A 25,354-nucleotide genomic window follows, 5' to 3' on the forward strand; every position below is an offset into this window, starting at 1 on the left:
ACGTCTATTTATTTTGTATCCCAGTAATGCATACAGTCATGAACGCAGGTGCGCACACAAGCACGAATGAATTGTAAATGGGTACAATTCATCATACACAATAAAAATGCATTATGTTGCTGTACTTGATTGATCTTAATTGATCCTAAAACTGAATGAATGTGTTTGTTTGTTAATGTGTGTGTGTGTGTGTGTGTGTGTGTGTGTGTGTGTGTGTGTGTGTGTGTGTGTGTGTGTGTGTGTGTGTGTGTGTGTGTGTGTGTGTGTGTGTGTGTGTGTGTGTGTGTGTGTGTGTGTGTGTGTGTGTGTGTGTAAAACAAGGACATTTCCTGGGGACATTACTCCGGGGACATTTTGCCGGTCCCCACAATGAAAATGGCTGTTTAAGCCTTAGGGGTTAGGTTTAGGGGTTAGGGTTACAATTAGGATTAGGGGTTAAGAGTTGGAGTTAGGGTTAGGTGTCACGATTTCCGCCGAAGTCGGTCCCTCTCCTTGTTCGGGTGGTGTTCGGCGGTTGACATCACCGGCCTTCTAGCCATCGCCGATCCACTTTTCATTTTCCATTTGTTTTGTCTTTGTCTTACACACCTGCTTTCAATTCCCCAATTACTTGTTCATTATTTAACCCTCTGTTCCCCCATGTTTGTTTGTGAGTAATTGTTTATTGTATTGCGGTCTATCTTTTTGTGGCCTTGTATTTATACAACGTCTATTGTGATATTATTGAGTAAAATTGCTTTCATTACTCATATCTGCTGTCCTGCGCCTGACTCATCTCACCAGCTACACACAGATGCTTTACATTAGGGTTTGGTTAAGGGTTAGGTTTAGGGGTTAGGGAAAATAGGATTTTGAATGGGAATCAATTAGGCTTGGGCAGTATACCCCATATACCAGGGTATTTGGAAATAGCCACAGGATGGTTTTTCAATACCGTCAATACCTTTGAAACTGTTTCTTTGAAGTTTTTCTGTAAATTGTCATATTTGTGTCTGTTTTTTAGGTGAGTACCTGCAGTCAACTTGTGCAATATGTTAGGAGAGCGCTAGGAGATAAAGCAGACCGTGTTCTTCTTTTCACCTGTCACATTATTTTACATTATGAGACTTACCGTAGTTCCCCAGAACAGTTGAGCCAGTCACATGTTTGTTTGTGTTATAGCACAATGGGAGTAAGCAGGAACAGGGGAGTCCATCTGTGTATTGACAGGGTTGTGTTTTATATTGAAAGTCAACAATGCCAAAGGTGCTTCAACAAAGTACTGAGTAAAGGGTCTGAATACTTATGTACAGTAAATGTGATATTTCAGTTTTTTATTTTTAATAAATTTGCTACAAGTTTTTGTTCTGTCATTCTGGGGTATTGTGTGTAGATGGATGAGGACAAATAAGGCTGTAACGAAACAAAACGTTGAAAAAGTGAAGGGGTCTGAATACTTTCCGAATGCACAGTATCTAAGTAAGTGCTGAATTAATAAGGTGACGGGGCATCATATTGTGTTAGCTTTCTGCCATGTTTGTCAGAGTCTAGGTGATGTAGGTAAGGCGGAGTCAGGCGCAGGACACAGAGATGAGTACTAATAGTAACTTTACTCAAAATCAATCCTCCAACAAGGAGAACGAAAATCCAGAATCACATAAACGAGACAACTGACAACAATAAACACGCACAAAACCATGATGGCTCCAGAGGGTTAAATAGGGAAATAATTAAAATGTAATGGGAACCAGGTGTGAACAATACAGACAAAACAAATGGAAAAAGAAATGTAGATCGGTGGAGGCTAGAAAGACGGTGACGGCGACCGCCGAACGCCGCCCGAACAAGGAGAGGCACCAACTTCGGCAGAAGTCGTGACAATGTTTGAGAAGTCAAAGCCCTTTGGATGAGTTATCTGTACAACTGTCACTGCTATCTTTTGATTTCCTTGCATTTTTTCTCCTCTCTGTTCTCGGCCCGTCTCCTCCCCCATTTTCTCAGAGCAGAGCAGGCAGGTCCGTTGCCCTAGCGACTCCGCACTCCACACAGACACAGCGTGTACACATGCTGCTCCAGAGCCAGTACTGTTTTTCCTTCAAACAAGCATGTGTCAAACTTTGTTCATTTGCACCATGTCTCTCATTCACATTCACTTGTAAATGTCCAAACTCACCCAAAATGTTATTCGTAAGCTTCTACCTACAGTACCAGTCAAAGGTTTGGACACACCTACTTATTCAAGGGTTTTTCTTTATTTTTACTATTTTCTACATTGAAGAATAATAGTGAAGACATCAAAACTATGAAATAACACATATGGAATCATGTAGTAACCAAAAACGTGTTAAACAATACAATCAATATTTTATATTTGAGATTCTTCAAAGGAGCCACCCTTTGCCTTGATGACAACTTTGCACACTCTTGGCATTCTCTCAACCAGCTTCATGAGGTAGTCACCTGGAATGCCTTTCAATTAACAGGTGTGCCTTGTTAAAAGTACATTTGTGGAATTTCTTTACTTCTTAATGCGTTTGAGCCAATCAGTTGTGTTGTGACAAGGTAGGGGTAGTATACAGAATATAGCCCTATTTGGTAAAATACCAAGTCCATATTATGGAAAGAACAGCTCAAATAAGCAAAGAGAAACGACAGTCCATCATGACTGTAAGATATGAAGGTCAGTCAATGAGGAAAATTTCAACGTTTCTTCAAGTGCAGTCGCAAAAACCATGAAGTGCTATGATGAAACTGGCTCTCATGAGGACCGCTGCAGGAAAGGACGAGCTAGAGTTACCTCTGCTGCAGAGGTCAATGCCGAAAATTTCAAGAACTTGTAGTAGGTAGTTGTAGTTTCGAACAAGCCAATATTCTACATAGTTTAGTGCATAAAACATGGTAATTAACTACAATGACTATAATCCATTGCACATCTACTTGTTCGGTCTGTGTTTCATTTACGCCTACTACAGAAGAGAGAAGAATGCACCTCAAAAAGCCCTAATCGCTCAGTACTACGATTGATATACCACTCTAAACCCCTCTCTTCTTTAGTTATCTTGCTTTCTTTCTTCCTCTCTCTCTTTCTCTAGCTCTCCCTCTCGCCCGCTCTCTCCCTCCCCTCTTCCTACAGTCTGTCTACATTTTCATTGGTCTTATTCTCTATCTCACTCTATATCTCATTTGCTGCTTCACCCCTCTATCGGTTTCTCCTATGCTAGGACATGTTGACAGCCCCCACCCTGGCTTCACTTAAACAGAAAGGAGGGTCTCATAAATGCCCTGGGAAAACATCCAGTCATGGAAAGAAACTACAAGACTGTACAGCTGTTTGGAAGGCCTCTCCACATAAAACTGAAATGAGATGGCAGTAACAGCCCACCAACCATGAAACCTGAGACTCTGAGTCTAAATGTGTTCAGTGTTAAAGAGAGCACAGTCAGATAATATTAAACAATATTTATAGTTACTTGAGCTGTCCTGAAGTCTACTTAGTTACCTTTGAGCCCAGGTTAGGATGGCCATTAGCAGCTTTATAATGTTATGTCTCTCCCCCCTGCAGGGACCTGCAGGCCCTGTCTGATTGATGTGGTTCCTGTGAAGAAAGCGGAGGGACAGGTCATCATGTTCATCCTCAACTTCCAGGAAATCATTGACCCCTCCCTCAAGAAACCAGGTCTGAGACAGAGGGTGGCCCAGGGTTGGGTATGGGCAGGTCAGTGTGGAAAGTGTGTGTGTGATGACAGTGTGTCTGTCTGTCTGTCTGTCTGTCTGTCTGTCTGTCTGTCTGTCTGTCTGTCTGTCTGTCTGTCTGTCTGTCTGTCTGTCTGTCTGTCTGTCTGTCTGTCTGTCTGTCTGTCTGTCTGTCTGTCTGTCTGTCTGTCTGTCTGTCTGTCTGTCTGTCTGCATCAACCTGTTTATTCCATGTTGAATGTAGCTGTGTTATAACATACAGAATGTGACTACATCCTGGTACTCTAGGTGTATTTATGTAATGTGGATGTATAAGCCCTCTGTGGTTTCTCAGGGCAGAGTCGCAGGCTGAAGTTGAGACTGCCATTGGTACGTGCAATGCGTCGGTCTTCCCTCGCCAAAGACCAGTTTGAGGGGGTGGTGGTGGACTACCTACAGGTAAGGTGGCCAGAGACTCCCATACACACATAGGCCTATACACACAGTACTCGTCTAAATATGACCTTACATATAATATATCTTGATTATCTCAGTTCCTGTATCTCTTATGTTTTGTAATGAATATAGCTTCAGTCACATACATTTAGCAGTAAGTAGAAATCTAGTACAATATTTAACCTATGATTGTCCTCTTCCTCCTTCCCTAATTCAGCCCAACAGTGAAGAGATCCCTCTGAAAGAATTCCGTATCCCGTCCAAGGAGAGCTGCATGCAGTCTGAGACAGAGGCGCTGATAGAGCAGGACCATGAGTCCTCCCAGCCTGCAAGCCACTACTCCCCCAAACTGCTGTCCCTATTGTCGGAGCGGCTGGAACCCAGCGTGCCCTTCCTCCCCAGCAGCCCCTTCTCCAGTGCAGCCTTCCCCAGGACGGTCCTGCCCCGGAGCCGCTCCAGAGAGACTGTCGGCAGCCTCCGCAGAGCTTCCTCCCTGGATGACCTCGACAGCATGAGGGCTGAGTCGGGCCGACCAGGAGACCCACGCTCCAACAGCAGTGAGTTTGTGTGTGTGTGTACCCAGTCAAAAGTGTAGTCTGTTGCCATTTTTGTACCCCCTCTGACAGGAAGAAATGTGGCTGTCTCCTCTTACAGTTCCATCTGAATCAAAACAAACCAAGCCAAAGCTACCTGGGCCTGTTGGAGGTATTCTGTTCTCTAGAAAATGCGAATCCTCACTCCCATTCCTCAAACACTGAGCATGTGCAGCAGCAGGGTCACTAATCAATGCCTCTAACCTATAGCCTGTGTGTGTGTGTGTGCGTGTGTGTGTGTGTGTGTGTGTGTGTGTGTGTGTGTGTGTGTGTGTGTGTGTGTGTGTGCGTGTGCGTGTGTGTGTGTGCCAGGTCTATAGGAGTCCCAGTCACTCAGAGGCCATCCTTTACTCATCACACAGCTAATACTATGGGCTATGGAGTGTGGGGCTGTGGACTTCCCATCTACCCCAGGGAAATAATGTAGAGGAATACATGCATCCTCGCAATGCATTAACACACTCCCTCTCATTTCATTACTCTGTCAATTCAATTTAATTGGCTTTATTGGCATGAGAAACACATGTTTACATTGCCAAAACAAGTGAAATAGATAATACACTTTCTCTGTATCTTTCTCACTCAGATGCTTTGCTCAGTATAAACCAAGATGTTTCTCACCTAGAGGAATGGAAATTGCATTATAACACATTATATTTTTAGTTCTGAATGTGTTACTTGCAGTTTAAATAAAGGATTTGAATGATCATATAATATGTAACCTAGTCGTTGAAAATAGATAGAGACACAGTAATGAGAGATGAGTGTTGTTGTGTGCAGACCTGAAGGCCGGTACTCTGAGCTCCACCTCAGACTCGGACCTGATGCGACGCAGGACCAGCACTCGCAGGACCAGCACTCGTAACCCCCTCACACTCAGTTTCGCCTCCGACCTCTTGCGACCGCCCTCGCCCACTGAGATCGAGATCATCGCTCCCAGCAAAGTAAAGGACCGCCACCGAGATGTCACAGAGAAGGTCACACATGTCACACAGGTGAGACACATGGTCCTCACTAGCACTCATATCACACAACCACAACCGTGTGATTACCTGACTCAACCTTTTTCAGAACGGCATGTGTACGGCTTGTGTACACAGGACGTTGTGTAAAAGGAACATTGGGCTATTGAGAAGTGGTGGATTACATCTCTTCGGTCTGACTTCCTGTGTTGCAAGCTTTCTGCTGATGAAGCAGCTGCATGTCACTCAAGAGTTTCCACATGCATCCACACACACACACACACAAACACACAAACAGGAACGATATATAAAATTAACGTTTTTTTCAGTCACTTTGGTGCTGTTTTCAAAAGTATGTGGTGAATTTTCTTAATACAAAACTCCAAACTGGTAACACATGTAACACGGCAAGTCTCATAAAACGTTTTATTGTGCATTTATTTAGTTTGAATGCATCTTTCACCACCCAGCCATTCATCCAAAATATAAATGTACTGTGAAATACCATGTGAACATTTATTTCATCATCAAAACACAACATATTAATATCTTCTCAATGTAGTTATTTTAACAGCTAGTTAATCCAATAGATACATGTTTCAAAATGCCCTTTGAATATAATATGCTACAGTACTGTTTTCACATTAGACAATACACTTGCACTATCTATTGAAATTGACTGAACATCAAATTTCGATAATTTATATCCCATGTGTGATCTTTCACAATTGATGAAAGAAATATCTGTATTGTTCAGATATAATTCCAACATAGGTGTACTGTAATCAAATGAAAGAAACATAACATTTAGCAAGCATTAGTTTGCATCAAGCCTGTCTTGAGCATTTGGCCATTGGTTCTCATCGACATCGCAGTAAATGTCCTCATTGTTCATGCACCTAGGGAAAAACCTTTTGGCATGGAGAATCCAAGCCTGACACAGCCTGGATTGATGTCATTACATGACTCATTCATGGCCTGAAGGAGGGTGGTACGCTCATGGGGATGACAATCATATATCTTCCACCTGTACTGTAATATGTATTGTATTTTACAGTATTGTATTGTACTTATGTATTGTAGTGGTCCTGTTTGTGGCTCAGTTCATAAGAGCATGGCACTAGCAAGACCAGAGTTGTGGGTTCGATTTCAACTGGGGTCACTTACAGAAAATATAAAGATTCACTGTTGCCACTTAGGATAAAAGCATCTGCTACGTAAATGACATATATTACAGTATTACAGTACTGTACTGGCCAGATCAGCATGCACAGTGCCAAGCGTCGGCTGGAGTGGTGTAAAGCTCGCCGCCATTGGACTCTGGAGCAGTGGAAACGCGTTCTCTGGAATGATGCATCACACTTCACTATCTATCGGTCAGATGGACAAATCTGGATTTGGTGGATGCCGGGAGAACGCTACCTGCCCCAGTGCAGCCCCATCAAACACCTTTGGGATGAATTGAAACGGTGACTGCGAGCCAGGCCTAATCGCCCAACATCAGTGCCCGACCTCCCTATTGCTCTTGTGGCTGAATGGAAGCAAGTCCCCGCAGCAATGTTCCAACATCTAGTGGAAAGCCTTCCCAGAATAGTGGAGGCAGTTTAGGCAGCAAAGGGGGACCAACTCCATAATAATGCCCATGATTTTGGAATGAGATGTTCGACGAGCAGGTGTCCACATACTTTTCGTTATGTAGTGTGTAAGAGGATATTATCTCCTGTATGAACATTTTGTTGGCTACATGTATGGAGATGTTATTTAACATCACTACTGTACTATATGCTCTTGTCTCTCTGCATGTATATGAAAGAGGGAGAATGGGGAAAAGACAGTTTGTATGTGTGAAAGAAAGATCCCACCTTCCATAGTGTGACATCTGTGCCAGCAGAAGAACTTCTCACACCCACATGTCATCACACTAAGTTTGAGTACATTGTCATAACCTGTAATGCCATGGAAACACTAACGCAGTGAGATGGCCCCACAACACCACTGCGTAGCACACTGACCCACATGTCTGTGGTGGGACAGTCAGAGGGGCCACCAGCCAGATGAACCCACACGCTAACCCTGGCTGCCCTGACTTCACTTGTCCACTACAAGTGGAGCAATGTGACTCAATATTAGGGTTTTTTGTGGTATTACTAGATGTGTGTGTGTCAAGTGAACGTACATGTCTTACATTTGAGTGTTATAACATGGTTTATATCATCAGAATTTAGTTGATTGATTGTGAATGGGCAGTTTGACTTGCTGCTAATGTTAGCATTGCTCTGAGTGAGAGGTGAGCTCTTTAGGTTGCCGTGTCAATGCCCCCTGCCTTGCTCGCTGGGTGCACATGGGAGGCAATTTGGCGTGCCTCTAGTTCCTACCAATGGAAAAATCGATCAGGCCAATAGATGCCTCCTCTCCACTTCCTCCAAACCTGCTCCTGGTAGTCCTCAGCTGCTGACTATAAATAACACACACATGTACTATCAAATTATGTGAGCTGTGGTGTTTGTTTTTTAATCACCCTCACCAACAACTTCACACATCTAGAAGATAATTTGCATGGAGAAATCATCATGTTTGGCATGACATGGAGTGGCAAGGAGTGAAATGTTAGCACAAACAGACTGGATTTCTCCAGGCTAATTATGTTGCCTTCCCAGGGTTGGGGTCAAATCCATTTCAAATCCAGTCAATTCAGAAAGTAAACCACGTTTCAATTCCAAATTGTCCTCATTGAAAAGCATTGAAGAGAATTGGAATTTCAATGAATTCCTGAATTGACTGGAATTGGAAATGGAATTTACCCCAACCTTGTACCTTTCCAACTGATATTTGACGATTTCAACAATTTCTTTCTAAAAAGTAAGTGTTTTAGAGATAATGTACATGAAACAAAAATATAAACGCAACATGTAAAGTGTTGGTCCCATATTTCATGAGCTGAAATAAAAGATCCCAGAAATGTTCCATACCCACAAAAAGCTTATTTCTCTAAAATGTTGTGCACAAATTTGTTTACATCCCTGATAGTGAGCATTTCTCCTGTTCAAATATGACCCATCTACCTGACAGGTGTGGCATATCAAGAAGCTTGTGCTGGGGACAATAAAAGGCCACTCTAAAATGTGCAGTTTTGTCACAATGCCACAGATTTTGAGGGAGTGTGCAATTGGCATGCTGACTGCAGGAATGTCCACCAGAGCTGTTGCCAGAGAATTTAATGTTAATTTCCCTACCATAAGCTGCCTCCAACGTCGTTTTAGAGAATTTGGCAGTATGTCCAACCGGCCTCACAAGCGCAGACCAGACCATGTGTACGGCGTTGTGTGGGTGAGCGGTTTGCTGATGTCAATGTTGTGAACAGAGTGCCCCATAGTGGCAGTCGGGTTATGGTATGGGCAGTCATAAGCTATGGATAACAAACACAATTGCATTTTATCGATGGCAATTTGAATTACCAAAAATACCGTGACGAGATCCTGAGGCCCATTGTGAGCCCCATTTTTTTTAAAGGTATCTGTAACCAACAGTTGCATATCTGTATTCCCAGTTATGTGAAATCCATATATTAGGGCCAAATGAATTTATTTAATTTCACTGATTTCCTCATATGAACTGTAACTCAGTAAAATCTTTGAAATTGTTGCATGTTGGTTTATATTTTTGTTCAGTATAGAAACAATATATATATATTTATGCTAAAATTAGCAGCAAGTCAAACTGCCCATTCACAATCAATCAATCATATATATAATCGTGCTCTGACATGATGAAAAAATATATATACAGCACCAGTAAAAAGTTTGGACACCACTACTCATTCCAGGGTTTTTCTTTATTTTTTACTATTTTCTACATTGTAGAATAATAGTGAAGACATCAAAACTATGAAATAACACATATGGAATCATGTAGTAACCAAAAAAGAGTTAAACAAATCAAAATATATGTATTTTTTGAGATTCTTCAAATAGTCACCCTTTGCCTTGATGACAGCTTTACACACTCTTATCATTCTCTCAACCAGCTTTACCTGGAATGCTTTTACAACAGTCTTGAAGGAGTTCCCACGTGTGCTGAGCACTTGTTGGCTGCTTTTCCTTCACTCTGTGGTTCAACTCATCCCAAACCATCTCAATTGGTTTGTGGTCAGGTGATTGTGGAGGCCATGTCATCTGATGCAGCACTCCATCACTCTCTTTCTTGATCAAATAGCCCTAACACAGCCTGGAGGTGTGTTGGGTCATTGTCCTGTTGAAAAACAAATAATAATCCCACTAAGCGCAAACCAGATGGGATGGTGTATCGCTGCAGAATGCTGTGGTAGCCATGCTGGTTAAGTGTGCCTTGAATTCTAAATAAATCAAAGACAATGTCACCAGCAAAGCACCCCCACACCCTCACACCTCCTCCTCCATGCTTCATGGTGGGAACCACACATACAGCGATCATCTGTTCACCTACTGTGCTTCTCACAAAGACACGGCTGTTGGAACCAAAAATCTCAAATTTGAACTCATCAGACCAAAGGACAGATTTCCACCGGACTAATGTCCATTGCTTGTGTTTCTTGGCCCAAGGAAGTCTCTTCTTCTTATTGGTGTCCTTTATTAGTGGTTTCTTTGCAGCAATTCGACCATGAAGGCCTGATTCACATAGTCTCCTCTGAACAGTTGATGTTGAGATGTGTCTGTTACATGAACACTGTGAAGCATTTATTTGGGCTGCAATTTCTGAGGCTGATAACTCTAATGAACTTATCCTCTGCAGCAGAGGTAACTCTGGGTCATCCTTTCCTGCGGCAGTTCTCATGAGAGCCAGTTTCATCATAGCGCTTGATGGTTTTTGCGACTGCACTTGAAGAAACATTTACATTTTCCTCATTGACTGACCTTCATGTCTTAAAGTAAGGATGGACTGTCATTTCTCTTTGCTTATTTGAGCTGTTCTTACCATAATATGGACTTGGTCTTTTACCAAATAGGGCTATCTTCTATATACCACCCCTACCTTGTGACAACAAAACTGATTGGCTAAAACACATTAAGAAGGAAAGACATTCCACAAATGTACTTCTAACAAGGCACACCTGTTAATTAAAATGCATTCCTCATGAATGAAGCTAGTTGAGAGAATCCCAAGAGTGTGCAAATCTGTCATCCAGGCAAAGGGTGGCTCCTTTGAAGAATCTCAAATATAAAATATATTTTGATTTGTTTAACACTTTTTTGGTTACTACATGATTCCATATGTGTTATTTAATAGTTTTGATGTCTTCACTATTATTCTACAATGTAGAAAATTGTAAAAATAAAGAAAAACCCTTGAATGAGTAGGTGTGTCCAAACTGACTGGTACTGTACAGTTGTGGCCAAAAGTTTTGAGAATGACACAAATATTAATTTTCACAAAGTCTGCTGCCTCAGTTTGTATGATGGCAATTTGCATATACTCCAGAATGTTATGAAGAGTGATCAGATGAATTGCAATTAATTGCAAAGTCCCTTTTTGCCATGCAAATGAACTGAATCCCATAAAAACATTTCCACTGCATTTCAGCCTTGCCACAGAAGGACCAGCTGACATCATGTCAGTGATTCTCTCGTTAACACAGGTGTGAGTGTTGACGAGGACAAGGCTGGAGATCATTCTGTCATGCTGATTGAGTTTGAATAACAGACTGGAAGCTTCAAAAGGAGGGTGGTGCTTGGAATCATTGTTCTTCCTCTGTCAACCATGCTTACCTGCAAGGAAACATGTGCCGTCATCATTGCTTTGCACAAAAAGGGCTTCACAGGCAAGGATAATGCTGCCAGTAAGATTGCACCTAAATCAACCATTTATCGGATCATCAGGAACTTCAAGGAGAGCGGTTCAATTGTTGTGAAGAAGGCTTCAGGGCTCCCAAGAAAGTCCAGCAAGCGCCAGGACCGTCTCCTAAAGTTGATTCAGCTGCGGGATCGGGGCACCATCAGTACAGAGCTTGCTCAGGAATGGCAGCAGGCAGGTGTGAGTGCATCTGCACGCACAGTGAGGCAAAGATTTTTGGAAGATGGCCTGGTGTCAAGAAGGGCAGCACAGAAGCCACTTCTCTCCAGGAAAAACATCAGGAACAGACTGATATTCTGCAAAAGGTACAGGGATTGGACTGCTGAGGACTGGGGTAAAGTCATTTTCTCTGATGAATCCCCTTTCCGATTGTTTGGGGGATCCGGAAAAAAGCTTGTCCGGCGAAGACATGGTGAGCGCTACCATCAGCCCTGTGTCATGCCAACAGTAAAGCATCCTGAGACCATTCATGTGTGGGGTTGCTTCTCAGCCAAGGGAGTGGGCTCACTCACAATTTTGCCTAAGAACACAGCCATGAATAAAGAATGGTACCAACACATCCTCCGAGAGCAACTTCTCCCAACCATCCAGGAACAGTTTGGTGATGAACAATGCCTTTTCCAGCATGATGGAGCACCTTGGCATAAGGCAAAAGTGATAACTAAGTGGCTCGGGAACAAAACATAGATATGTTGGGTCCATGGCCAGGAAACTCCCCAGACCTTAATCCCATTGAGAACTCGTGGTCAATCCTCAAGAGGCGGGTGGACAAACAAAAACCCACAAATTCTGACAAACTACAAGCATTGATTATGCAAGAATGGGCTGCCATAAGTGAGGATGTGGCCCAGAAGTTAATTGACAGCATGCCTGGGAGGAATGGAGAGGTCTTGCGTCAACTTCATGAAATTGTCAAGACAATAAGTGTCAAAGACACTTATGAAATGCTTGTAATTATATTTCAGTATTCCATAGTAACATCTGACAAAAATATCTAAAGACACTGAAGCAGCAAACTATATATATACGACTGTGTGTGTGTATATATATATATATATTTTATTTTTGTATTTTTTTTTATCATATCAGAGCATGATATACAGTATGGGGCTTGAGCCCTATTGTTAAGACGTGCAGTTCATACTCAATCCCTCTACTTCCCGTTCCCACGATTATTTCCCACTTTCATCAGTGACTGTGAGTATTCCAGCTGTTCTGCTATCATGTGTCTGTTTGTGTTGCTGGCAGGGGTGGAAGGGGTCAAGGTGGGTGGTTATGAAACATGTTGCTCTGGTAGGGCTGTGGCAGTCATGCAAATAACTGCCGGTCTCACAGTAATTGACCGTTAATTAACATAAAGACGTTTAGCATCTCCTGGCTTCCATGCATACTGTAGCCTACAAGCCACTGATGCAGACCTTTGGAACATCTACATTTAAAAAAGTCTAATAAATCCATGTAATATAGCCTACACCTTCACAATAAATACATTATTTATTTTAAACAGGTCTAAAGAAACATGATATGAAGAAAATGTAGTCTATTTCAGAAGAACAGAATAGCATACTCTGAGTTGTCCTGATGTTAGGCCCTGATATGGCAATGCCATATGGCTGTGGGCTACACTAGTTAGCAGACAAGATTTGCTTAAAATTCTGTGGCATTATATTTTATTATTTTATAGTATGAAGAGTACAATTGAACATAGCTGAATAAAATGGAAAGGATATTTTCTCTAAACTATTTGAGGGAGTTCTTACAGTGGAGGAAAAAAGCATTTGATCCCCTGCTGATTTTGTACGTTTGCCCACTGACAAAGAAATGATCAGTCTATCATTTTAATGGTAGGTTTATTTGAACAGTGAGAGACAGAATAACAACAAAAATATCCAGAAAAACGCATGTCAAAAATGTTATAAATTAATTTGCATTTTAATGAGGGAAATAAGTATTTGACCCCCTCTCAATCAGAAAGATTTCTGGCTCCCAGGTGTCTTTTATACAGGTAACGAGCTGAGATTAGGAGCATACTCTTAAAGGGACTGACCTCTGTGATTGCCAACAAGGGTTTTGCAAACAAGTACTAAGTCATGTTTTGCAGAGGGGTCAAATACTTATTTCCCTCATTAAAATGCAAATCATTTTATAACATTTTTGACAAGCGTTTTTCTGGATTATTTTGTTGTTATTCTGTCTCTCACTGTTCAAATAAACCTACTATTAAAATTATAGACTGATCATTTCTTTGTAAGTGGGCAAATGTACAAAATCAGCAGGGGATCAAATACTTTTTCCCCCACTGTACATGTGGCTATTCAGTGTTGAGTGGCTAACAAAGAACTTGGTCCTCCTGTATGCTTCATTTAGAGTTATTTATGTAACTTTAGTGGTGATACAAATGTTGGGCAAATGTTTTGATTTTTAATACATTCTCAGGCTGCATGATGGGACTCAAATTATGATTTTTAAAAAGTCACATGAAAGGCATGAGCTCTGATTTGTTTCTTGTGCAGGCTACACATTTAACCAGTCTCATTCACAATTTGACAAGCACTTGATAATATTCTAACCAGGCCTCGGATTTCCCGGCGGCATCTCCCTTGTGTGGCAGTAAAATCCATGCCTTTTGAAGGCCAAAGTGGCCGTTGTGCCCTTAGGCTGAATATAAGAATTATAATTCCTGGCTGCCGTGCTCCGAAACACCTCTCACTCACATGGCTCTCTCGGATATTTCAATGATTATTTGCCAATGCTTGTCATGTGGTTGGGTCCTTCTCACAGGCATTTCATCTAAGAAGGAGGCTACAAGTGAAGACACATCGGGGACGCAACTGTGCGAATTCCCGAAGCGCATATTGAAGATGTTAGAACAGTCCATATTTTCGTCAGCCAAGAAGATGAGAAGGCCTAACAAACAGCAAAATCACTAGCCTATGTTAATCTACTATCCCCCATAGTACAAAAGTTGACCTATTCTATTGGTCAACTTGTCCTTCTGTGCAATAAATAAATATTACAAACATACTCTGGGAAAGTTGTGGGATGTGATAGATCCCAAACTAATCCAACAACTCGCATCAAAAAACTTTGAAAAGCAACAGATCATAATGTTTACCTTAAAATGTTGATAAACTATTACGCTATTTCTTCACATTATAAGCACAGAAATGCGCACACGGCAGTAGGCTATAAGTGTAAATGTTCCAAAATGCAATCAATTAGCGGGAAAACACTGTTATCGAAAATGACGGAAATGCGATAATGCATGTAAAGATTATTTTCCCCAAACTTGAAACTCATGCTCCGCCTATATATGTCAGTTAGGCTGTAATCAAATCAAATCAAATTTTATTTGTCACATGCACCGAATACAACAGTTGTAGTAGACCTTACAGGGAAATGCTTACTTAAAACAATGCAGTTTTAAAGAAGAAGAAAAAAAAAAGAAATATAACAAATAATTAAGGAGCAACAATAAAATAACTGTAGCGATGCTATATAGAGGGGGTTCTGGTACAGAGTCAATGTGCGGGGGCAGCGATTAGTCGAGGTAATTGAGGTAATATGTACATGTAGATAGAGATAAAGCGACTAAGAATGGATAATAAACAGAGTAGCAGCAGTGTAAAAATGGGGAGTGGGGTGGGGACAATGCAAATAGTCTGGGTAGCCATTTGATTAACTGTTCAGGAGTCTTATGGCTTGGGGGTAGAAGCTGTTAAGAAGCCTTTTTGACCTAGACTTGGAGCTCCGGTACCGCTTATTGTGCGGTAGCAGAGAGAACAGTCTATGACTAGGGTGGCTGGAGTCCTTTGCAATTTTTTGGGCTTTCCTCTGAGAACGGCTGGTATAGAGGTCCTGGATGGCAGGAAGCTTGGCCCCAGTGATGTACTGGGCTGCACGCACTACCCTCTGGAGTGCCTTGCGGTCGGAGGCCGAGCAGTTACCATACCAGTGCTCGGTCCTCTGTTTTTTTGTAGTCCACAATCATCTCCTTTGTCTTGATCACATTGAGGGAGAGGTTGTTATGCTGGCACCACACTGCCAGGACTCAGACCTCCTCCCTATAGGCTGTCTCAGCGTTGCCAGTGATCAGGCCTACCATTGTGTCGTCAGCAAACTTAATGATGTGGTAGGAGTCGTGCTTTGCCATGCAGTCATGGGTGAACAGGGAGTACAGGAGGGGACTGAGCATGCACCCCTGAGGGTGATGTGTTGTTACTTACCCTTACCACCAGGGGGCGACCCATCAGGAAGTCCAGGATCCAGTTGCAGAGGGAGGTGTTTAGTTCCAGGGACCTTAGCTTAGTGATGAGCTTTGTGGGTACTATGGTGTTGAATGCTGAGCTGTAGTCAATGAATAGCATTCTCACGTAGGTGTTCCTTTTGTCCAGGTGGAAAAGGGCAGTGTGGAGCACAATAGAGATTGCATCATCTGTGCATCTGTTGGGGCGGTATACAAATTGGAGTGGGTCTAGGGTTTCTGGGATAATGGTGTTGATGTGAGCCATGACCAGCATTTCAAAGCACTTCATGGCTACAGACGTGAGTGCTACAGGTTGGTAGTCATTTAGGCAGGTTACCTTGATGTTCTTGGGTACAGGATCTATGGTGGTCTGCTTGAAACATGTTGGTATTACAGACTCAGTCAGGGACAGGTTGAAAATGTCAGTGAAGACACTTGCCAGTTGGTCAGCGCATGCTCGGAGTACACGTCCTGGTAATCCGTCTGGCCCTGTGGCCTTGTGAATGTTGACATGTTTAAAGGTCTTACTCACATCGGCTACAGAGAACGTGATCACACAGTCATCCAGAACAGCTGATGCTTCATGCATGCTTCAGTGTTGCTTGCCTCGATGCGAGCATAGAAGTTATTTAGCTTGTCTGGTAGGCTTGTGTCGCTGGGCTCGCGGCTGTGCTTCCCTTTGTAGTCTGTAATAGTTTGCAAGCCCTGCCACATCCGACGAGCGTCGGAGCCGGTATAGTATGATTCAATCTTAGTCCTATATTGATGCTTTGCCTGTTTGATGGTTCGTCAGAGGGCATAGAGGGATTTCTTATTAGCATCTGCGTCTTCTGACCACTTCCGTATTGAGCGAGTCACTGGTACTTCCTGCTTTATTTTTTGATTGTAAGCAGGAATCAGGAGGATAGAGTTATGGTCAGATTTGCCAAATGGAGGGCGAGGGAGAGCTTTGTTGTGATACAAACCTTATCAAAACACATAGGCCTTTGGGCTAGGCTACATGAGGTGTGCGAAAAAAAAGCATGAACTGTTTCTTGCCTTACAAGCTGGGCATCATTCACAAGTGATAATATATTATTCAGAAGTGATAGGCTTATATTGTCACCCATCAGACTATTCTTGATTTAATCTTGTCTTTACATATACTAAATAATATATGTGTGAAATTTGTTTTGATTTAGAATGGATCATTATCATGCACCTGTCTCGGAACAGGGGCAGGGGGAAAAATACATGTAATCTATGCACTTAAATAGTGAATGGAAAACGCTTTTCCCGTGGTTCCTTTTCATGCCAGTCAGGTCGACTATACTCCTGTTGTTGTTTTCTCACGCAATTGCATAGCCTATAGAAATGTTGCTCAACATGAGCTCATGGGCTCTCATGAAGTGTTTTATTTTATTTTTGATAACATTTGCATTGATGTCAGAGTGATTAGAGGGACAATAGAGTGCTGAGTACCAAGCAGTTAGCAAGTTTGGTAGGCTGCTAATGACCATCAGCATCATCAGAGCTTTGAGAAGCCTAGTTACCGTGACTACAGTCACATGGAATTTGACTGCGGTCATATGACTCGTGACTGCTGGTGTGACGGTAATACAGTCACTGTAACAGCCCTATGCTCTGGTGATGCTGGAAGGGGAGGCGTTGGGAGGCAGGGGGGTATTGAGTGGCCCTCTGGTGATGCTGGAAGGGGAGGCGTTGGGAGGCAGGGGGGTATTGAGTGGCCCTCTGGTGATGTTGGAAGGGGAGGCGTTGGGAGGCAGGGGGGTATCGAGTGGCCCTCTGGTGATGCTGGAAGGGGAGGCGTTGGGAGGCAGGGGGGTATGGAGCGGCCCTCTGGTGATGCTGGAAGGGGAGGCGTTGGGAGGCAGGGGGGTATCGAGCGGCCCTCTGGTGATGCTGGAAGGGGAGGCGTTGGGAGGCAGGGGGTTATCGAGCGGCCCTCTGGTGATGCTGGAAGGGGAGGCGTTGGGAGGCAGGGGGGTATCGAGCGGCCCTCTGGTGATGCTGGAAGGGGAGGCGTTGGGAGGCAGGGGGGTATCGAGCGGCCCTCTGGTGATGCTAGAAGGGGAGGCGTTGGGAGGCAGGGGGGTATCGAGCGGCCCTCTGGTGATGCTGGAAGGGGAGGCGTTGGGAGGCAGGGGGGTATCGAGCGGCCCTCTGGTGATGCTGGAAGGGGAGGCGTTGGGAGGCAGGGGGGTATCGAGCGGCCTTCTGCGCGGCCTGACACTGACGATGACCTTGGCCTCTGCAACTAATGGAAGTAGAGGGCAGCAGAGGTCTGTCTGTCTGTCTGTCTGTCTGTCTGTCTGTCTGTCTGTCTGTCTGTCTGTCTGTCTGTCTGTCTGTCTGTCTGTCTGTCTGTCTGTCTGTCTGTCTGTCTGTCTGTCTGTCTGTCTGTCTGTCCTCCACTCTCCATTATGTTTGTTGATGTCTACAAGGTGTCAGTCATTATCTTCCATCTTCTCTCCTCTATCTCTCTGGTTCTCCCCTTTCCTTTCTCCTTTTCTCCACCTCCAGTCCATTCTCTCTACAAGTTGTTCTTACCGTATCCCTGTATCGTTTGAAGAGCTAGAATGTTCTGAACAAGGAAAATCTCCACCATGACATAATAGTCAGTTTTTAGGTCAAACAGATCGTTATCACTGCAAGAGCACATTACGGTGGCTAACTACTAAACAAGTATCCATTGGTCAAAATAAATGGTCTGAAAAAGCAGTCAACATGGCAGTTACCTTATCTATTATGAGTACAGAATGCATGTAGGATTTTGCCTGGGTCACGTCTCGTTACGCAACTGAGCTTCTTGGTAATCCCCTCTTTTATAATTGAATTTCGATTTGCGCCTTACAAAAAGAGGGAAATTATCCCTGTCATTGATCTTTGCTGGTATTGATTAGTCTGCGTAAGATTAAGCACATTATGTGATTGACTGTACAATCAGTGGTCCGTAGAAGAGTGAAAGATGGTGAATGACAGTCAGTGAGAGAGACAGACCCTACATCTCCCCCTACTGCACCCCCTGTCTCTGACTAAGTCTGTAGGGTAGAACAATTCTTACTAAAATAACTCCAGACAACAGGAGGTTGGGGGCACCTTAATTGGGGAGGATGGGCTCGTGCTAATGGCTGGAGTGGGATTGATGGAATGGTATCAAATACATCAAACAAATGGTTGAATACCATTCCATTCGCTCCGTTCCAGCCATTGTTATGAGCCGTCCTCCCCTCAGCAGCCTCCACTGCTCCAGACGCTACCTACGGATATTGTTTATGTTTTTCTAAATTAAAACATGCTTCATGATTCTGCGTATACTGTATTTGTTTGTGTTAGCTATAGGTTTGTGTGCATGTGTGTGTTTGTGTGTGTGTGTCTCAGTTTGTGTCTGAGTGTACTGTATGTATGTGTTTGTGTGTGTGTGTGTGTGTGTGTGTGTGTGTGTGTGTGTGTGTGTGTGTGTGTGTGTGTGTGTGTGTGTGTGTGTGTGTGTGTGTGTGTGTGTGAGTCTGTGTGTGTGTGTGTGTGAGTCTGTGTGTGTGTGTGTGTGTGTGTGTGTGTGTGTGTGTGTGTGTGTGTGTGTGTGTGTGTGTGTGTGTGTGGTGTGTGTGTGTGTGTGTGTGTGTGTTGTGCATACTGTATTAGCAGCAGTGTTGCCGCGGGGCTCCAGCTGTGAGGGCTGGGCTGCCAGGTGCAGAGGGAGAGGGAGAGGGAGGGGGAGAGGGAGAGGGAGGGGGAGAGGGAGAGGGAGAGGGAGGGGGAGAGGGAGAGGGAGGGGGAGAGGGCGAGGGAAGGGGAGGGGGAGAGGGAGAGGGAAGGGGAGAGGGAGAGGGAGAGGGAGGGCGTGTTTACAAACGTTCCCCTCTCTCAGTTTTCTCCCGCCCTCTCTTCCAGCCACACTCCTCAACATGAGCCTGAAACAGAAACTCCAACCTGTGAGTACTCCAACTCTACTCTCTCACTCCCTATTCTCTTCTTTCTTTCTCTTCCTGTCTCACTCCTGTCCTTTTCTGCCTCTCCTCTTACCCTCATGGTCATCTGGTGGTTCGTAGCAGGCTACCGAGCTCCATCCTCCGTATTGACAGTGAGGCAGGGGCTGTGACGGATGTTGTTAGTGCTGATGTCATCTTGTTGTCGTCATAATTTGTCTCGTGTCACTTGTCGCCCACTTTTTTTTCGTAGGTGATAATTATGTTGATGTTTTGTGGGCTCCAGGGTACTTGTTGGTCTCTGGAATTTGGAATGTTCATTTGATTAGCATGAATCAAATTTCATTTTGTTTTGAAAATGATTATTCTAATTTAAAGAGAACAGTTCACAGTACCTTAGTGGTGTTTGTTTGGTGTATGAAACAAAACTAGTGTCCAGAGGTTTTTAATTTCAGACTGGATTGTTACTGAAGTATTAACATAGTTAGGTGTTCTTTATGCAAATAGCTAGTGTTTGTTTTTAATCTTTAAAAAGGTATTTGTTGTATTATATGTCAGATGTCATTGTGTTTTCCAATAAGGACTGTTAACTGTTATAAGCCCTGAGTGGTTTGAGTTAAACATTGTGGTGCAGACGGCATGGATCTTATTCAGGCTGTCATTATGAAACAGGACTGGAAATGATGTCAATAATCTGAGATTACCCAGATGAGGGAATCTGGGTAACACACACACACACACACACACACACACACACACACACACACACACACACACACACACACACACGCACACTGCCCATCCCTCAGGTTCATCATGTTAGATGTTAAATTCAGTCCTCAGGGGGAGAATCCTGATCGTTGGTACGAGAACGCATCTGTCATAGAAAGAACACAATGTCACGTTGAATCACAACCCTCATTTAGCCACAAACATTGATAGCAATAAGGCCTAAGGTCCTGAGCCCTATGTAGCCCCCAGCAGTCAGGTCTCCTTTCATAAGGTATGTAGCAAACAGTACTGCAGGTGTAGAATCTTCATTTGATGCAGAAAATGTAAAATGTGTTGTGTATTTGAGGTTTAAAAAGGCATCTGAAGTTTATCATTTCCACTTTGAAATGCCATTAATTATAATCCACATTTCCTGTTGATGCAGAACTATTTTCCTGCTGTATCGAACTGGCTCAAATTAAGATCCTACATCTGTACATGTAACAGTCTTGCTTCCGTCCCTCTCCTCGCCCCAACCTGGGCATGAACCAGGGACCCTCTGCACACATCAACAACTGACACCCACGAAGCATCGTTATCCATCGCGCCACAAAAGCCGCAGCCCCTCTGCAAGGGGAACAACTACTTCAGGTCTCAGAGCGAGTGACGTCACTGATTGAAACGCTATTAGCGCGCACCACCGCTAACTAACTAGCCATTTCACATCGGTTACATACAGTACTTTAAATGCTCTGCTATGAGAGGTTCTGCAGTGCATTTTGACATCCTTAGTCTTCAGTCAATTGTTTCAGTTTGTTGTTTCAAATTGTTTATTCAGGGTAAGAAATGCATTAACTGAACTATCCATTTAATTAAAGCTCAGTCCTACTATTCCTTGTATTGGATTAGTTTACTGACTACTGGAGCAGCACCCCCTGGACTGGGTGAGAGTTGGGTCATAGAGCAGTAAGTGGGCAGTGTGTAGTCTGGATGGGAATCGATAGGAGGCTAACCATGTGGTGTCCTCTAAGACTAAGACTAAGACCTCTAAGACTGACTGTATGTGGGGACTTTAGCCTTACAGGTTTGTTCTCTTACTTTGAGTCTGAACATCTTTTCCATTTAAGAATCAAAGCTGTGAGGGTTGAGAGAGGTCAGATGTTCTGGAAAGAGATGGACATTGTCATAGGAAGCTTTCACCTTGTACTCAGGTTATTTAGTAGGGCAAAAACCTTGTAGCACTGAACATGCTGCATTTAATGTATCTGTATTTTGTGATCCAGCTAAGTAGGGACATTGGAGAGAATTGGCAGCAAGGGCACCATGGTAACGCTGTGTGTTATTACAGATTATTCTGTCACCATGGCTATGTTCATAGTTATGCAAACTATACATGCAAAGTAGGATGAGCCAGTGGAGGTTCCACCAGTCTAGCCTGCAGAACATGTTGACTGTGGAGGTTCCACCAGCCTAGCCTGCAGAACATGTTGACTGTGGAGGTTCCACCAGCCTAGCCTGCAGCACATGTTGACTGTGGAGGTTCCACCAGCCCAGCCTGCAGCACATGTTGACTGTGGAGGTTCCACCAGCCCAGCCTGCAGCACATGTTGACTGTGGAGGTTCCACCAGCCCAGCCTGCAACACATGTTGACTGGGGAGGTTACACCAGCCCAGCCTGCAGCACATGTTGACTGTGGAGGTTCCACCAGCCCAGCCTGCAACACATGTTGACTGGGGAGGTTACACCAGCCTAGCCTGCAACACATGTTGACTGTGGAGGTTCCACCAGCCTAGTGTACAGCACATGTTGATCAGGGAGGTTGCACCAGCCTAGCCTGCAGCACATGTTGATCAGGGAGGTTGCACCAGCCTAGCCTGCAGCACATGTTAACTGTCATGAATCTCGAGTGAGACAACAACAGATTTTATTTATTTAACCTTTTATTTAACTCGCCAAGTCAGTTAAGAACAAATTCTTATTTACAATGATAGCCTACCCCGGCCAAACCCGGACGACGCTGGGCCAGTTGTTCGGCGCCCTATGGGACTCCCAATCACATCCGGATGTGATACAGCCTGGAATCGAACCAGGGACTGTAGTGACTTCTCTTGCACTGAGATGCAGGGCCTTAGACCGCTGCACCATTCGGGAGCCCATATGGGTGATATCAGACAGCACATTGTGCACCATGGTCTGCCTATGTCCAGAGCTGTAAAAATACTTGAAAATACTACTTAAGTAGTTTCTTGGGGTATCTGTACTTTACTTTACTATTTATATTTTTGACAACTTTTACTTTTATTTTCCAAAAGAAAATGATGTACTTTTTACTCCATACATTTTCCCTGACACCCAAAAGTACTCATTACATTTTGAATGGTTAGCAGGACAGGAAAATTGTCTAATTCACACACTTATCAAGAGAACAACCCTGGTCATCCATACAGCCTCTACATCAAGCACACAGACACTTTTGACCAATACTGCCCTCCTACACAAGCACTCACAAAAGGTGTTAGTGAAAATGAACCAAAATCACCCAGCTCTTTGCAACAATCCCTGTCGATTTGCTTGTAAATTAGGGCACTTACCCTGCTCTGCCATTGGCCGAGGGACAGTGAAGGGGGTCACATGGTGTGGCAGGTGAGCTGCAGCAGGGTCTTTTTAAAGGCCAGTGAGCGGTGTGGGGCGGGGGAGAAGGGTACAGACAGCCAGGCAGCCAGAGAGGGTCCACTCCCCAGCAGTAGTCTGTTAGAGCTGGGCACATAGGCACTGGGCCACTGGGTAGCTGATCTGGAGCATTGTGCTGGACATAGCGGGCTAGGATGGAGCAGGGGAGGACCTATCTGTTCCGGGGGAGACAGGGAGGGCTGCTGGGGACTTTGAGGGGGACCTCCTCCTCCTGCTGCTGCTGTGGTCGGGACCAGGATAAACTGGAGCTCTTGGATATGGAGGCTCTCATCGTTGTACCGGTTAGTAAGAGCACTAGGGGCAGACTGATTGAAATGGTCTATGTGAGTGTGATCTCTTGGGTTATTGTTGTCGATTCAGATACTGTGGTTTCGATGATGGTGTGTGAGGAAAATATACATTTTTAGGTAATATTATGGTCTGTGCTGTCACTATGAGAACACAATCACTAAGGTCCTCTCTGTATTTGAATTTGCACCTATGATTTACATACTGGTTATTATAGTTGATTTGGTTCCTATTTGGCTGTACTGACTGTGTTGAACACTCAGAAATCAGACCCCCGTCAACCATGTAGATATTTGTCTTGTGAAAAGCTGTGCGTTGGCTTCTACAGTGTTTGTGTTGGGTCCTTTGAGACAGATATTGTTTATACTCCAGGACATAATTGTCTTCATGACAACATGACTGGTTAGCTGTGAGACTGAGGGATGTTTGTGTGAACATTTACACTCATTGCTTTGTATCACACACACACACACACACACACACACACACACACACACACACACACACACACACACACACACACACACACACACACACACACACACACACACACACACACACACACACACTACTTGTCCCTCTTTGTCACTCACTCTGGAATACACATTAACTCTGATTGATTTGTGACAGTGCTTGAACAGCTAATGGAGGGTTGTTGTGTTTTTTTGCTGCTGCTGTTCTAGTTGTGCTGAGGTGAGAGACATGTGGGTTGGAGGCCCGCGGTGTCAGACACAGTAGGTAGTTAGACAGAACACAGTTGCTCCCCTTCCTTCCCCCAAAGGGCACAACAAAGACAATATCAGGTCCTGTTCTGCTCCTCTCTTCTGAACTGTCTTCTGCTCTGGTTCCCTGAACCCACATCCCTCGGGTTTCTCGGCACAATTCTCTGACATGACTCACTCTCTTTCCCATTTCTTATACAGCTTTCCATTTTGCTAAGGCTGTTTGGCTTATCATCTCATATTATCGGGTTCTAATCAAGGCCTTTTCAGCAGGGTGGTGAGGGACCATTGTGAAGATATTCTGTTTCAATTCTGTTCCACTTTTACTGCCCATGATTAATCTAGATTCAGCAGGACTCTCTGACCGTCTCTGCACCCTCCCCTTCTAGGTACTGTCCCTAGGGGCTGATGTCCTGCCAGAGTACAAGCTCCAGGCGCCTCGCATCCACAAGTGGACCATCCTCCACTACAGTCCCTTCAAGGCGGTGTGGGACTGGGTCATCCTCCTGCTGGTCATCTACACGGCTGTCTTCACCCCCTACTCCGCTGCCTTCCTGCTCAACGAGGTGGAGGACGAGCTCCGGCGCTCCTGTGGCTACACCTGCAACCCCCTCAACGTGGTGGACCTGGTGGTGGACGTCATGTTTATCGTGGACATTCTCATCAACTTCCGGACCACATATGTCAATCACAATGACGAGGTGGTCAGCCACCCGGGGCGAATCGCCCAGCACTACTTCAAAGGCTGGTTCCTCATTGATATAGTGGCAGCCATCCCCTTTGACTTGCTCATATTCCGCTCTGGCTCTGATGAGGTGAGATGGATGGAGGAGAAGGTGGATCATTTGAATCTATGTGTAGTATTGGTCCTTTTTTGCAGTGTTGGTCAGTGTACCAATTCAACAAAGACTCTCTCATAAATCTTCTTGTTCTTTTACATGAATTGCTTTGTTTGTACTTTGAACCTCTCTCCTCTCAGCCCCAGACGACCACTCTGATTGGCTTGCTGAAGACTGCTCGACTGCTGCGATTGGTGCGTGTGGCGCGGAAGCTGGACCGCTACTCAGAGTACGGCGCCGCCGTTCTCTTCCTCCTCATGTGCACCTTTGCCCTCATCGCCCATTGGCTGGCCTGTATCTGGTACGCCATCGGCAACGCGGAGCGCACCAACTCGGCCCGCATCGGAGGCATGAAGATCGGCTGGCTGGACAACCTGGCTGAACAGATTGGTAAACCATACAACGACACAGATCCTGCCTCCGGCCCCTCCACCAAGGA

The 25,354-nt window shown here is 44.3% G+C and overlaps 1 protein-coding gene across 1 annotated transcript in view; it reads left to right on the top strand.

Annotated features, from left to right (window-relative positions):
* Nucleotides 1-25,354, top strand: part of LOC106601567 (potassium voltage-gated channel subfamily H member 6-like) — a 40,282-nt gene that overhangs the window by 6,116 nt on the left and 8,812 nt on the right. The window contains exons 3-9 of the mRNA XM_045720136.2: nucleotides 3,542-3,694; nucleotides 4,007-4,110; nucleotides 4,325-4,664; nucleotides 4,762-4,812; nucleotides 5,481-5,695; nucleotides 24,466-24,891; nucleotides 25,056-25,354. The exon at nucleotides 25,056-25,354 is cut by the window's right edge and continues 119 nt beyond it. Coding sequence (XP_045576092.1) covers nucleotides 3,542-3,694; nucleotides 4,007-4,110; nucleotides 4,325-4,664; nucleotides 4,762-4,812; nucleotides 5,481-5,695; nucleotides 24,466-24,891; nucleotides 25,056-25,354 — 1,588 coding nt within the window. The remainder of the gene's footprint in view (nucleotides 1-3,541; nucleotides 3,695-4,006; nucleotides 4,111-4,324; nucleotides 4,665-4,761; nucleotides 4,813-5,480; nucleotides 5,696-24,465; nucleotides 24,892-25,055) is intronic.

This window comes from Salmo salar, chromosome 06 (assembly GCF_965601325.2).
Source record: "Salmo salar chromosome 06, fSalSal1, whole genome shotgun sequence".
NCBI lineage: Eukaryota > Metazoa > Chordata > Actinopteri > Salmoniformes > Salmonidae > Salmo > Salmo salar.